Source organism: Thermobia domestica, chromosome 16 (genome assembly GCF_964235325.1).
Source record: "Thermobia domestica chromosome 16, izTheDome1.hap1.1, whole genome shotgun sequence".
Lineage (NCBI taxonomy): Eukaryota > Metazoa > Arthropoda > Insecta > Zygentoma > Lepismatidae > Thermobia > Thermobia domestica.
Genome location: NC_137469.1, coordinates 77,116,556 through 77,133,518, shown reverse-complemented (window position 1 = coordinate 77,133,518; position 16,963 = coordinate 77,116,556). Strand labels below are relative to the sequence as shown.

At 32.0% G+C, this 16,963-nt stretch overlaps 1 protein-coding gene across 1 annotated transcript in view; it reads right to left on the bottom strand.

Annotated features, from left to right (window-relative positions):
• The window catches only part of LOC145673177 (uncharacterized), a 196,784-nt gene that overhangs the window by 45,913 nt on the left and 133,908 nt on the right, over positions 1 to 16,963 (bottom strand). Inside the window, exons 8-14 of the mRNA XM_081742635.1 lie at positions 15,239 to 15,383; positions 12,574 to 12,606; positions 8,572 to 8,880; positions 7,316 to 7,546; positions 6,799 to 6,978; positions 3,860 to 4,180; positions 573 to 830 (exon numbers count right to left, since the gene is read on the bottom strand). Coding sequence (XP_081598761.1) covers positions 573 to 830; positions 3,860 to 4,180; positions 6,799 to 6,978; positions 7,316 to 7,546; positions 8,572 to 8,880; positions 12,574 to 12,606; positions 15,239 to 15,383 — 1,477 coding nt within the window. The remainder of the gene's footprint in view (positions 1 to 572; positions 831 to 3,859; positions 4,181 to 6,798; positions 6,979 to 7,315; positions 7,547 to 8,571; positions 8,881 to 12,573; positions 12,607 to 15,238; positions 15,384 to 16,963) is intronic.

Sequence of the window (16,963 nt, the reverse complement as noted above, 5' to 3'; positions counted from 1 at the left end):
CTTTAGCCTAGCCGGCATAACCGTGGGACGTATAACTCAAATATTTTATTTCATTTTTTCAAAACATCTCCCATAACCTTAACTGATAGACTCTTATCACTTAATGGATAGTTTTAATTGTGATGACTTTTCACGAAATAATACTTTAAAAGTATATATGCTAAAAAAAAGTATGTTAACAAATTAATTTTAATAGAATATCTATTACGATTAGTTTGTACATAAATTTCGTACTACCAGTTTCTTTAAAAATTTAATATGATCTCCTAATTTGCAGAGTCCCTTATCCCAGCTTGTTTTATATGTATTTTACCTTTCTAAAGATAGCAGTACCAACAAATTAAGCAACTTCTTTATCTCTTCGTATTAAACATATTGGGCAAAACTGCAGGTAAAACATGTTTCTTAAAGGTAAAATCTTGATCTTTTAACAAATATGTTTTTCGTTTCAAAATCCTTATTACAAAATTCAACTTCCGTATTCCAAACAGGGCGCTTCTGGAACAACGTAAATATACAGTTTTTCTACATATTTATTACACTATTAATTTTATGTCATTAACTACACTTACAGGCCATTATGATTACTGTTTCTTGAAGATCATTAGATTTCAGAAGAACTGTGTACTGCTTCCCATATTCTACACCAGCCACCGTTTCTCCAAGGGCTTTAACATCAGAAGCATAAACTGTTGCATCTTTACTACCATTGTTTGAGAGAACTTCTAAATGGACTGTTTCATTCTCTCTATAGTCTGCAATTTTTTTCAGCCAACGCACTTGAAGAGTTCCCTCTGGAGACACAGATATTGCTATATCACTCTCAGGTTCTGGAAAAATATATAATTTCATGTTATTGAAAAATATTGTTAATGTTTCTTTGGAGTTAAAATATCAATAACCCAATTGGCTTTTTAGAACATAAAGCGAACCAGAGAGGAAAAGATAATCCAACTTTGGACGAGATGCAGTAACGCTTCACCAAAAGAGTATCAGTGTTAGACTGATATGAATAGGATAACAATGAGATTGCTCATTTTCTTCTTTCAAAAGACGAAAATTATTATAATTAACAAGCATATTTCCACTTATGTATAATTAATGTTCTTGTTTCGTAAAAGGGATGTCCCGTTATTAAGTTCCACACAACTAAGGATGAGCACGAGTCAAGGTATAACTCGACTCGACTTGAATTATACTCGAGTTTCGAATTGAGTCAAAGGTAACTTTCTTGGGTCGAGTTCCGAGTCGAGTTTGAAGTCGAGTTTCGAGTCGAGTCGAGTTTGATAAATGACTCCCACGTTCAGCTTGTTTTGAAATCATGGCCTGATTGGACCGGAAAACGAAAGCCATGAGAAATGTAAGCAGTAATGTGGAATACCTTTAGTGTTGCTCACAACAGGGGCGCATCTCGTCACTTACTTTTAGTGCATCTTATGGGTACTTTTAGTGTGTATCGTCTCGTATCGATAACGAGACGACAATAGATTTTTTATAACGGGACATCCACAAATGTCATGAGCACCAACATAAGTATGTAGTTCTTACCATCAAGGTTGAGATCTGTACGGTCGAATTTTTAAGCTCAAGCAGAAGCCCAACCCAGGTAGTGATGTCAGCCAGTTCGGCTCAGTTCAACTGAGCGAGCTGCTCGATCCGGCTCGATTGGGATGAGCCATCGGCTCGGTTGGGACAAGCCATTGATTCTGCTCAATTAAGCCGATGGCTCGAGCCGGCTAGGTTGGGATGAGCCACCGACTCGGCTCATGTCATTCATTGGCTCGAGCTAGCTCCATTGAAGCGAGTCCATCGACTCGGTTCAACTCAGCTCAACTGAGTCGATGGCTCGAACTGGCTCGGTTGGGTGAGCAATCAGCTCGGTTCGGTTTGGCTCGGATGAGCCATCGGTTCGAGCCAGCTCGATTAGGTCAGCTGTTGGCTCGGGTCACTTCTCGGTTCGGCTCGATAGTGAATGAGCTGTGAGCCGAGCCGCTGGAGCCGTTGACAACTATAAACCCGGGCCGAGCAGTATTGAACATCTTTGGCCGGCGCCCTATAACTTTTAACAACTTTTGGCTCGAGCCCGAATACTTACTTCTCCGGAATTCAAACCCAGAACCTCATGACTGATGCCATTGCCTCCTGAAGACTTTTCGGAGACCGAGCTCTACAGTCAACTTGTTTTCAGTATTCAGTTATAAACTGCCTACCTTTCATGGTTATACACGGTGTTGTTGTTATAATAATAATAATAATAATAATAATAATAATAATAATAATAATAATAATAATAATAATAATAATAATAATAATAATAATACTTTAATATAAAAGTTGTGGTAGTAGTAGTAGTAGTATCATTGATAATTATATTGTCTATGTAGGAACTTGAAAAGAGTGCTTGGAACTACACACAGGGTTTGGCTCGACTCAACTCGAAACTTGGCCCAAATTCGAGTCGAATTTGAGGAAATTTTTCGAGTCAAGTTCTCGAGTCGAGCTGAAAAGATGTCTGTTTCGAGTCGAGTCGAGTTTCAAAGAAAACTCGCTCGAACCTTTCTCTGTCCATCCCTACACACAACAGGAGATTCAATATTAAACAAAGTATGAGATTCTTTCTAATAATCAAACAATAGAAATAATGGTTATTCAACCCTTTAAGACACCAGTCTTTAACCCTTAGATGCTTGCAGAGAAGCAAAACAATAATAATTTGCGAATGACAAACACACCACGAAAACCCAAGCTGCTCTCTATAACGAATACAAATTTTGTTTGTTTACGAAACTGCAAGTTAAAAAATATATACTTGATTATATATAATGGCCTCAAATTTATCTAGCGAAAGCGGTGAAATAATTTCGCAGACTTCTGTTACTAATCGATAAACTCTTGCGTAGTAATGTCTCCACTGGCGTAAGTAGAACTTTCCTTCTGATAATTGAAAGAACTTACCTGTGATCTAACAGTATTCTAGGGGGTAACAGTATTCTTGGGGACTATCCCCCTCTAGTTAGCCTATGTACACTCATGTCCAAAATGATTGTCGCATATCTATAACTGTCTTCTTGTAAAAATATAATTTGATAAATTTCGCAGGGTACTTTTAATACTATGTGTATAATCGGGAAATGTGTATTGGTTTTAAATTTCATAGGAAAATAATTATAAATACGAAAATTAGAATGAGTAAAACAAAATATTGCTAAATGGACAATAAAGTTTTATTTTCGTTTTATTGTTCTTATTTACTGCTCTTTTGACATGAAATTTGCCACATACATGTCTTTGCCGATTATACACATGCTAACATTATAAGAAATACCGGACGAATTCGTTATCAAGTTATATTCCTACAACATATTTATAGACATGCGACAATAATTTTGGACATGAGTGTACCTACGAAACCTATTATTGGTCATTACACCATGAAAGTATATTGTAAATCATACAAAACCTATTGTATTTCAAAACATTTTTCTTGGGCTGGAAGCTTACAAATTTTTCTTATATTTGATTCCTTAATAGAAGAGAGGTACGTAAATAATTATAAATCTCAAATATATAATTGATGTCTACGTGTCAAACGATTTATCTCTTGACGGTTAATCTCTTGAGATTGAAGATGGAATTCTGTTCATCAGTGATAATTAGTATTTTCCAACTGTAGTAGTAACTTTAGGGTTATTCTTAATACTCTTTTGTGACACGTACTTGAGAAATATCAATATCTAAATTTCAAGTTAATGCTTTAAGATTTAGCTTCAGATTTTTGGTAGGCTATGTGAGAATTTTCGGAAGAAGATGCTTGGAAATAAGTTTGGAAAAACAGAAATTACAAAAATGTCAATCTTACGTGTTCGAAAGTATATTGGTTCAACGGATCCATTCCTGTTGAATTGTAGAAGCTCTGCAACAACTATCAATCTGTATTCATGAATACTCTTGAGTTTCTGGACATTTGCGTGTAATTCTTCATCTCCAGGTACCTGGACAACACTGCACTTTGTCTCATCCACTGGATCATCGTCGTCGAGAAATTTTCTGTATTCACAACACTTTATTGTGTATCTTTCTGGCATCCATAATGAATTTGGATGTTCCCATTGTATGCGAGCGTTTGTGGATGATTTATTGACGATATTAATAGTTGAGGCATTAGGCTGACTCATAAGATCTAAAAACAGAAGTTAATTAACAACATGCACTGTCTGTTAAATATTGATAATCAATCAAACTTAAAATACTATAAAATAACCCTAAATTATTGTTTTATACTTATCAAAGAACCCTTGGAACTTTCCCCCACTAAGTACTAGAACTATTTACGGTACAATAGTATATTATTTAACAGCATTTTGAGATTATATCAATTCCAGAGTAGATATATGAAAAATCAAAACACGTTGTGTGGTTTTCTTAAGTTCCACTTTCATATTGTGCCGGTGCTGTGTCATTAGTTAATAGCTTAGAATAATTTTTAAAATATTTATTGAATAAATGTGACAATTGGAGATGAAACTGATGCATAACATGGTATTTAATTGCAAAATTATGGTTGAATTTAAATAAAATTTAAATATTTAATTTGAGAATGACTAGTTAGAGAAAAGGTGGGAGAGAGAGAAATAGGTTATGATTAAGAGATAAAGGATGAGCATTAGTTTGATAGATTTGATGAGATTGATGTTGTTTTGGTTATTTGAATGATGAATGTTTATTTGAAGGAGTTTGGATGTATTGGAGTTAGCTAATAATTGGATTTAATTTTGTTGGATTGCCAGGGGCGTTGGATTTTTTGATTTGATGCGTTTTTAATAATGTTTTTTTATATTTTTATTTTATTAGTTAGATATTGAATTTTATTGAATTTGTGGCGATGAACCAATAGAATGGTATTTTTAAGACAAGGAGTTCATTGTTTTTTAATGGAGCGACTTGCCTTTTATGACGATTTTGTACTTTTTAAATTTTGCGGCGAATATTTTTGTTGATGTGTTTTTGTAGTTTTGCTTAATTCAGAAACGATGAGTTTGACATTTAGTGAATTAGGAAGTGTTAGGCTAGGCGGAAAGGAACGCGGAAAACCAAGAAGGAAAATAGTTGCGTTTTTTGACAATTTTAAAAATGACAATTAATAAATACAAGCTTATACAAGCTGTTTGGCAATGTATAACATTAATAAAAGTTTTTATTTTGTTGGATTTTAAATGGTTATAGTTTTGTTGTGAATAAATGTAATTTAATAAAGTGATTGAATTTAGCGAATTAAGTTAAGACTTTACACAGTTATTACATGGTTACTTTACATTTAGTACACAGCTACTTCATAATATAAACACGAAATAATGTTCCTGAGATATTTAGATAAAGCTCCTGAGATAGTCATTGGGCGTCATCTTGCTTCTGCTTCTATTACTGTGGCTAACTTTCGGCAGATCAACTTCAATTGATTTTTTTCTTCTTTAACTAAATTTGGTTCGATTCACCCTCTTGTCTAATACAGTGCATAGACTAATGCATTCAATTATTAAATACAATTTTAATTATTAACTTGTAGAAAAAAGTAATGGAATCATATCCGAGGATAAGAGTAGGATCTTAGATTGTCAGGTGAAATTATTCTCAACAGAAATTGCATGTGGTAAATCAGTCACAAACTGAGAAGGCGTAAAAGATTTATGAATAGGTTTTTAGCCAGCTTTGCGTACATTACTGATGAAGACATAACTTTTAGTATTTGCAACAAACTTGCAAGATATGTTGTCGTCAGTGGTGGCTCTTGAGGGAAATCATATCAGTAAAAAGTCAAAATTCTATCACCACAAGCTAAGGAACAAATCTCACTGAATGTCTTATTTCTTGTACGGGAAAATTAGCACAATAATTGAGTCTTCTTCCTTTGGCCCGCGGCGATAAATTTAAATTTTCCCGAAGTTATTTCTCACAAGAGCCGCCATTGGTAGTAGTAGATATCTTCTAATCATTAATCAATATTAAACTATTTTGCTTCAATATTTCAAGTCGATATACTATCTAACAATAAATTTTACATTTTAATGAATAAAGATCGAAAGAAACAATCCTTGGAAATAAGTAAATTATTACGCTTCTATTCACATATGTAAAAAAAAAAAACAGAAATCAATGAATTATATTTAATTGGTAATTTCTCATTGAAGGATAACGCTTTTTCTGTTTTCTTGATCAGAAAGTACTTTAAATACAATATATCCATCATGTATGACAACATATTAAAATTTTGTAAATGTTCACATATGTGTTTTTTGTGTATGACATCCATGTTGACTAGCAATATAAATGAATTTAGACATGTACAAGTGATATACTAACATATAAACTATTTATGTTAAACTGTTTTCAAATTGAACTATGTATGAATTTACACTACTATAAATACTTCAATATTAGCATTATTCTTGAAAAGGTACTTTTGTGTACTTAAATATTATTGTTTAGAAGTTTATATACTGAAACAACTGAGTTGATTTCTTCATAAATTAGTATTGTAATCTGTAAGAATACATAAAGAACACACACACACTATTTCACTCAAGTTTTACTTTTAAAATTAACCGTTTTGTCACAATTTCTTCTACAATTGTTGAAACATGTTTTATCTAATTTTAAAACACTCTTCATAAGTGTATTTTAAAATATTATAGTACAAAACAGAAATACAAAAGTATAAGAATTCAAAAAAGGTAATCTGAATTGACTAAGATCGAATAAATGGACTCGTCTGTATATGCACGAAATTTCATTGAAGTTTACCTGATACGTGGTATTCACAAACAAATGGAAGCTGCTTTTGACAAACGTCCCCTGTCCAATAGTACCCATCACCATCCTTCGACTTTGTAGCCTTTAGACAACATTTGTACTTAGTTAGATGAACATTCTTATTAAACTTCTGATATGTGTTATGACTTCCATCTGTCCAGGAACTTTGTCCTAAAAGAATTAAAACAAAAATAGGAACTCGTATAACTTTAATCTCCAGAATAATACTCTAGTATAATTGACAAATGATCTAAACAGTATGTATTTTTCGGATACTAAAATGAATTGATTGATAAAGTAATCTTCAAAAGAATAAAGATACAATAAACATAGACTCTGTGCATTCCAACTAGTACTTTAATAAACATGTTCTAAAATAATGTGGTGCCAGAAATTGATGTTGTTTGCTTGGTGCAGAAGTGTCCTTGAACGAAATCACAATGATAAAACATACACAATATGTATAAACCTGGGGAACAACATCGGCACAAAAAGTCTTATAAATCACCTTTCAAATGGGTATCTTTGCACAAATTCGCTCCAATCCAAATTTCATTCACAGTTGTTCCTAGAGTATCCATCAATTGTTTCTCCTCAACTTCATTCATGTAACTTACTAAATGACCATTTTTAGCCAAACAATTCTGTTCTGCGTTGTACCATGTATGACGAAATTTATTAATTTCGTAGACGGCTACACCACCTTCCTTTTCTAAGTTCATATGAGTTGCTCGTTTACCTATTTATACAAAGAAAAAATACAAAAATGTTTAACAATTTGTCTAAGAAGGTTTTAATAATATCTATGGGTATTTACTGTATTGTGATTTGCCGAAATCAGAATATTGCGTAATATAAAGTGTTGTACAGCCATGTTCACAATGGATTGAAAATTTTATGCAACATCACTTCCCGATTATTTCTCTTTATAAGAGAGATGAACAATCTAAACCCTGGCTACGTACCTAATTTCTTATTGGTTTATTTTGTCTATTGCTACTGGCAGCCTGGTGCACATATACTGTCTAGGCTATCATATTGTCACATTGTTGGGAATAAGTTTCTATGATTTGCCTGAAAAGCTTAGCGCACAAATGAGTGTCTACATAGGTAATTAAAGGAAAACTTTTCATATGGGTATGTATAAAGATAAATCCCATCCATCCTCTCACTATAACATTCTTACATGCTCATTTTAGTGGATTTTAAGTGTATTACAATAAGATAAAATGCTATTTCAATGAATTGACGAATTACAAATTACAAATCGTTTTATTATGACGTGCGAGGGCACACTGTGGCTCCGCATATACTGTATTTACAAAATTACTAAATTGATAGATTACTAAATCCCAAGATTTTGCAAACTCAGTAATCAATGTTGATTAGTCATTTCCAATCCAAACGCTGCGATGTGATAATGTGTGAAGCAACACAAAATAATTTTAATTAGTTTATTGAACAACAATGATTAATCACAAAGCTTCAATAACATGCTTTCATATAAAATACAAATCTCATATAATCAGATACTGTATGTACGAGTATATTATAGTGAAAGTCGAACGTGAAAGGAACAATTAGAAAAATTGTTAGACAAGTTTTTTAATTGCGTCTAACGTTTGTGAAAAAGATTTACTGAAATAATATTCTTAAGTCTTATTGAAATTAGAACTCTGAATTCTACTTATAATTAAAGATTTGCCTTTGTTGACGAAAACTTACTTTTAAAAAAATAAAAAGAAGAAAAGGATAAAACATTACCTGCTTTCGTTTTTGTAGTTCCACAGTCGTACTTCTTCGCGCCAAAAATGCATTTCAAAGAGATCTTATATACGGATTTGAAGCCTGCAGATGGAAAAATATATGATGTTCCTGTAACATCAACTGTTGACGTTTTTACTTTGCTATTGGTTCGTTCTTCACAAATCAAAGCATACGAATCAGGTTTTACAATTTGTTCTTTACCATCTTCTGTTTCTCTGAAGATAACAACAGCTTCTTCCCACGAAACATGAATTGTGCCATTCCATATAACATACGCTCTCAAGTTAAGAGATGTAACTACAGCACCTAAACATGGTTTAAAAAAGTAATAAAGATTGTTATATATTAATAAAATGTTCTTGAACAAATCAAAAACATGTTTAAGTAGCTGGAACTTTCAAGTACTTATGTTCTAAAATTATATTCTTTATCTTCTTACTTCATTTCCCTTATAGATAAAAATTCATAGTACCTGATAGGTTTGAAATTAAATACGAGTAGATAATTATATAGTTAATTTACTAGCACCATGGTCCCAAGATTAACCCAAGGCTTACTTAATAGTATATGATCCAAAAAAAAGATGTTAATACTGTAATTTCTGAATAATTCTCCGTTAGTCAACGAAATGAACAACACGAATTATTACTAGGTAATGGAATCAAAATAGCGCCAATAGTGTACTCAAAATTACAATAAGAACCAACATTTTATTTGATTACTAGCAAATATCACGAATATTTTAATCTGCATCCTTCATATTTGTTCAAGCAAACGAAAGGGATCTTCTACCATTGGAATCAATAAGCATTTGTATGTCTGTTTGACGATACCTTTTGTAAATACTGTTTTTGACGATATCTTTTGTAAATTCTGTTTTCAATTAAATTTGACACGTATTTGCTTCCAGATGTAGGTAATAAACCTTAGATTTGGAATCCATCAAAAATAAGAGGATGAAATAGGATAGAATCACTCTTAAGTTAGAACTTTACTCATATAACACACAATATGATTAAAAAACATGTTTTTTGAACAAAATTATTCAATTTGGTGCAATAAAGCTTATACTTTCTTTAAAGATTTCAATTCTTTAAAGATTTCTTTAAGACCCCTTTCTTGGGGTTAAAATTTGTCATGCATAAGGGGTAAGTTTATTCCGTGTGAATTATATGTTCCACGGTAATTTTCATAAGACATAGCACGTGTTTTCTTCGAGATTTAGGAATTACCTCAATTACTGATTAGAGACAAGAAGTGAATTCAATCCATCTTCAAGAAAGCAAGCTTAATCATAAATTTCTTTTAAAAAATTATGAAAAATGATTTGCTTTCTTTGAGACTTTCCAGGAATATAAATCAGGAATAAGCAGATAAACTGTTTACCTAAACATTACTATATTGATTTTCATGCAGTGCTTTCTTTGGCTTCCCAATGCGGCCTGGTGCTTAGGGTTGAAATCATTGAAGGAAAAGATGGTGAATTCCCCAACCCTAAGAAAATATTTCAAGACAATTAACAAAATCTTTCGATTGTCATAGAACATAACGTGTGTTTCCTTTGAAACTCAGGAACTACTTCTATTAAATGAGGTAGAAATTTGTCAAAGAAGAGTAGTAAAATCCCTCAACAACAATAATAACGTAATAAAAGGAGGCCGCTCACTTTTACTGCACACAGCAGCAATAACTGTGTTAATTTCTATCCACAGAGAAATAACACTAAAAAAAGTAATAGTTAGCTAAAATATTTTTACATATTTACCCTGTCCGTCCGTCCAAAAGTTTCAAGAACTACTTTGTAGATCAGCATCAAGTTTGGCCGGGATGCAGAGAGTCGAAAGTTAGAAGTCGAGTTGGTTGATTGAGGTGATTGTTAAACCGGAAAGGATAGAAATCAATCATTTTTGGTTTTCACGTTGATCACTATGGAGCAAAATCGGTAATAGCTAGCTAGAAGCGGTTTTCTGCAATCAGTTAAGTGTTTCAAGTGCACATTTCAAACCTATCCTCAACTCTCTACTAAAACCGGAAGTGATAGAAATCCACTACAACTTCCGGTTTCAATTTGGACCTATATAGAGCAAAAGGATAAGACATACTGAGAAGTTTTTTTTTGTTTTGAATCGGTTTAGCGTTCTAAAGATAGGCAGTATTCTCATTCAAATCCTCTGTTCAAATCGGAAGTCAATCACTTCCAGTTTTAATGTTGATCGCTCTAGAATAAAAGTGATAATAGATAGCGAGAAGTGGTTTTCTGCAATGAATTAAGCGTCCTAAGACTATATTCCATCTCCACTTCAAACTCTTTACTGAGACCGGAAGTGATAGAAATCTACTTCTACTTCCGGTTTCAATATTTAAGGAAATATCATGTCATACAAATCAAATTCCTTCAGGTGGTGCACAAGTGACTTCTATTAGTTATTAATCTCTGTTACGATTTTGGAAATATAGTTGTCTTCATCAGACACAATGGCTTTAGACGATAATAATAAGTGTTTCCTTGATCAGATTTTATATCTTTTGTAAGTTTTACGTAGTTATATAGTTAGAATGAGTAGCACCCAAACTATACTTGCATTGAAAACGAAATTTTATTTGTTTTTATATTATCTAATTGACTATTTCTAGATAAATGTATTCTCAATGTTGAAATGTATATACGCTTTGTAGCTTTTAAACTAATCACAGAAAATACTGAAATTTTGTACCGTGAAAATATTAGCAAGGAGACATTGTTTGACATGTTCTGTGTTACCACCAATTAACAGTGTTGACAACATAATTTTAAGTTGTTTTTTAAATTAAAACTTCGTTATGTTATAACACATTTCAAATCTACATGTTAAACGAAAGCTTACAATATCACACTTGTTATTCATTGTTGTAGATTAAAGGCGCTGCAGCGTCCTAAACTTCCAAATTTTGTGGCCTCTACAGAGACGGTCAGGGCAGCGCACACCTACAGTACTTTAATATTTAATACTGTGATCATGATTTCGAATGAATAGCAACAAAGCTATAAGGCATTGAAAATTTTATTTTTTCAAAAGGCTTTATTTCGAAAACTATTTAGATAAGTACCTTATCCAATTACAAGGATGGTTTTTAATAAGTGTAAGGATCTTAATGGCATTTACAGGAACCTGATATCTCAATCTCTTCTAGAGATATTGTAAACGTTGGTAAAGTTTGCAACACTGTTTAAAATTGGTAATTCCGTGATTTTGATATAATTACACCTACCAAAAAGTATTGGTATAATGTTGATAGAAGCGAAGTAAATCAAAAATTATTTTTAAAAGTTTCTACAAATACGCCATTTTAAATAATATATCAAATTCAATCATTTTCTCATATCTCTGTAATGATTTGAGATATAAATTTTTGTAAACTGCATTATGTTCTTTCTGTCTATTGAAAAAATATATAGATATAACTGGATGTGAAATTATCTAAACTTTTTTCAACATAAATTTATTTGAAAAAAAAGTAAAATTTTCAGTTTTTGTAACTTTGTTTCTACCTGCTTAAAGTACATAGTACGATAACCGTAGTGTTCGACTCTAAGGTATTTTGGATTGCGTTACCTCGTTAATCTCTCTTGCAGAACTCTCCAAAAATTGGTTGTTTTTGTATGATTGTGACACTGTAGCTTCTTTAGTTTCAAACACTGCGTAACAAGTGTGGTATTTCAAGTTTCCGCTGTAGATTTGATATATGTAATAACCTGATGTAGTGCTATTTTAAAAAATTAACTTAATGAACTTTATGTTAGATTGGCAACACTATTAACTTAATGGTATCACAGAATATGAAAAACAATGTGTTCTCCTATATCCCTATGATATTTGCATGATACAAAGTTTCAGTGTTTATTTGTTCATTAGCTTAAAAATTCCAAGAGTGTAACAAAATAAATGGTTCCTCAGTATATATATATATATATATATATATATATATATATATATATATATATATATATATATTACTTACCAATAACAGATTTTCCATCATGTGGTATGCTCACTGGTAAATGAAAAAAGAAAAGCTCGTAAATATAATTTATACATAAACTTGTACAGATATATACAAAAAATCTTAAATACCCGGGGCATGTGTCCATTCAACTTTAATGAAGGGTTTATATATCTTGTTTTATATTTTTAGCTTGAGGGGTTTGTGAGATACTAAATTTTTTGCCTAAATTATGACCATACTGCATACATAAAGTAGCATGATAAAAACGCAGTTCGAGGTAGGTGGTAACTACACACAAAATTCATTTAAATCGGTTCAGCAGTCTTCAAGTAATTCGATGATAAACAAGATCCTTTTCATATTTAATTTTTATATGATAGACTACCAGAAATGCCCGCTCTTCGCACGGGGAGAAAAGATTTGTGGAAAATATTTGAGCTTGTTGTAACTCTTTAGGATGCAAATATCAATGATAATATAGTAATAATAACCTCGTAAGATATTATGTTTCTAGCATAAATTTTGAACCTCCTACCCTCTTTAGGATACGCACTTTATACAAAGTCACATATGAAATCTCAGCTTGAGGTAGATCTATCTCCACATTTATTTTAAACTGTTGAACCGTTTCCCCATGACACGATTACAAATAAAGAGGCAACGGCAAGGATGAAATTATAGAAAATGCGTTCCCACTCTCTTAAAACGAAAATGTTCAAAAATAGGGATAAATCTGTTCCCTTATTTTTAATGAGGATTTTATATGCCGAATTCCAACTTCCTAACTTGACGGGCTCATGAGATACTGTATTTTTACATAATTTTAAATTATCTTTACCCTCCTAAAGATATACCTTACAATCAAATAAACGTGACGAAAACTTAGCTCAAAGTAGGTGCTAACTATGTTGCAAAACTCATGTCAAACTGTTAAACCGTTTTCCAGTGACGCGATCACAAATATGTGGCAACGACGATTTCAGTGCGAAAAAATAAATTATAGAACTCTTCTACACCCTGAAAACAAAAAATAAAGCGGGGAGAAATGCATCTCGTTATTCTTTAATGAGGAGTATACACACCGAGTTTCATCTTGCTAACTCGATGGGGTCATGAGATCTGTATTTTTTTTTACATAAATTTTGAACTTCCTCTATCCTCCTCACGATACGCACTATAATCAACGCACTATAAGGAAAACTTAGGTCAGAGTAGGTACTATGTTCCAAAAATTCGTTTTAAACTGTTAAACCGTTTTTCACGATGTGATCACAAGCAACAGGTAACGTGATTTTCAATGCAAAGAAAGGCATTATAGAAAATGCTTTCTCCTCTTCGTTTAAAACGGGAATTCTCAAAAACGCTGGGACACGTGTCTACTTATTTTTAATGAGTTTATATACCAAATTTCATTTTCCAAACTTTACAGGATCGTGAGATACTTTATTTTCTGCATAACTTTTGACCTCTACTTCTTCCTTTCAATACCCTTTTTAATCAAAGTAACAAGATAAAAAAAGTACTTGGTTCAATGTACTTAATAACTATATTCAAGAATTCATTTCAAACGGTTTGGTTATTTTCTCGTTATGCGATCACAAACAAGATTCTTTTCATTTTTAGATAATAAATAAACAAGTAATATTAGTGTATTATAGATTTAAAATAAATATACTCAATTAATATATTAAATTAAATTGTTATTTAATATTTATTCTCTTTACTCAAAACTTAACTTATTCTGAAAAGTATTCTTTTTGTTCATATTTTCATACTTACAATTAGTCCATAATTCATGACGATTTAGTATATCGAGTAATTGATGTGTCGTATATATATGGGTTTTTCTCAACTTTCTACAATTTTATCTCTTTATAAACAATGATTTGTTTCGAAAAGAAAAGAAAAGAAGGGAAAACTTGAAATTTGTTTTAAAATTTCTTAATTTACCTATATTTGTTTTACTATATATCGAAATAAAATGTACTACTGTTATTTTCAGTAACCAGAAATTACATGTTCATAACTAACCAAACTTATATCAAATTAAGAAGTATAATAATTAAAATTTTTGTCATATGGTAAATATGTTCGATTATAATATAAGATTTTACTATATTGTTAGTAATGCATATAACACATGCAACATGCATATAGTTTTAACTTAGATAAAATAGCAATATGTATACAAGTCATTTCTTAGACATGTAATGCGATTTTATTTATAGGGTTATCGAAATGTATCTACATATGTTTAAAATTTTTGTACACATTGCATAATGAGTTTATTTACTTCTTGTCCTTAGCGTATTAATCTAAATTAATGAATAATAAGTTCTTAAAATTTCTTTATTAAACAGTTACTTCTTATTATAATTGTTTTCATGTTCTTGAATTAAGTCCCTACATGAATAAATGACTTACGCGCATTCATTCTCTGTGTGTGGTCCTAGGTTCAATCCCAAGTAGAAATGCTAACCTTGGATAAGATCCCAAGTAATGGTTCGGATTCTACTTTCAATATTAGGTCCTGTCTTTCAATATCCTTGCTATTGACATTGGTCTACAAGCCATGAACAATCTTGATATCAATTTCAATCAATAAGTTTTCTTATAATACAGTGTTTGTATCTGCTGTCATGCAATAACGATATTTAATAGAAACAGTAGCTTTACTTACAAAAGCCTATGTTGAAACTTTTGGTACTGTTTGGCAAGTTGTCAGTCGTTTTCGGTGAGAATTTCACTTTATATGATGTTGGGAGCAGTTTTGCCTTCTTTCCAAATCCTCGAATTTTGACTTCTGTCTGGTTCACTTTAAGGTCCTGTAAGGAACAATCTCAAGTAAGTTTTAAAAAAAAAAAATCGTGAACAATTTGTTTCAAAGAGAATATACGTAAGCAGTAAGCAATTAGGCTTCAGAGACTACTACGCCAATCACCATTTTTTCTTACTTTTTTGGTGAATAAATCAATAGCTACAAACAGTGTGACAATTTTTGAGTGGAGGCCATTTAGTAATAGCTAGCAGACTGTACATGCTCCGTTTGGGAAGAATAAGGATATAGAAAACATTTTATAAGATATACTCTTGATCAGGTTTCAAGACACTGGTGTAAGTTCCATTTCACTGTAGTAACGTAAACCCTAAAAAAGATCGATAGTAAGTAACTCTTCACACACCAAGAGCGAGTCAAATCAGTTTCTCGTACTTCAAAGTGGTAAACTCACCCAAACTCACGATTGATCCACATTTCCCATGAACCCAATTTTCCCCTCAGAGACACATTTACATATCTTTTTTGCATCCAAAATCGGAAATTTCTCCCCCTTTCCTGGAAATTGTTACACAAAGTTCTAATTCCCTAAAATTAACTTTCTAACAGTCTATGTCTTATCCTAGTCCTAGATGTCTTATCCTAATCCTAAAACTTAGCCAAATCATCTTCTAGTATAAAATATCCATATTCTGTATTTCTAAATTTTCCGCTGTCAATTCAAAAATATCAAAGCAGAAAAATCGTGTATAAATCGAAGAGTTAGAGAAACCGTAGAGCATGAAAGCTTCTCAGTTGTGGCAAGTGACCTGCCAATAATGGCAGAATACCTATGATGCTGATTATATAATTTTATGGTTGTATATTCAACATCTCAAAAGATATAGATAATAATAATTGGAAATCTTTTAATCCTTGCCCAACATTCGGAGTGCCAGTTCTCTTAACTCTGTCTTACAATAGTTTGAATTATCTAGAGAACACTTATACAAAATTTGAACTTTCTAGAACGAGAAAACACTTAACCTCAATTTCCAACCTCTTAAATGTTGAATTTTACAAAATATTTTTTACCCATGATCCACAGTCTGGGGAGAACATTCGTACGAACTATCAATTTTCTACGCTCAACGTTGCGCAAATTTGTGAAAGGTAACAAAAAAAAAAAAAGATTCAAATCATCTTTACTCCTTCAAGGGTTGCATTTTGAAGAACTTCCGTCTTATTAATTTACCACAATTTGTACAAAATTTCAATTTCAATGCTTTCAGAAATTTGATGAATTTTGAAAATAAAAGGTCCGATGAAGCCCTCTTTACCCCGTAATGTAGTTTTTTTTATCCTCAGCTGTCTAACAATTTCGGAAATACAATGCGAGAAATAATTTTAAGCTCATCCCTCCCTCCTTTCGGGTCGTACTTTGTATGAAAACATTTGCATAAAATTTCAAGTCCTCACGCCCAAGAGCTGTGGAAATCTGGTAAACTTCAAGGAAAAGTTTCAATGCTCCCTTTTCCCCGCAGAGATCACATTTCCTGAACGTTTGTCTTATCTTAAGACTAGGGCTTACGCCTAACTGTTTCGGTAATCGGATGAACATTGAAAAAACATTCAAGTTTCTCTATATCT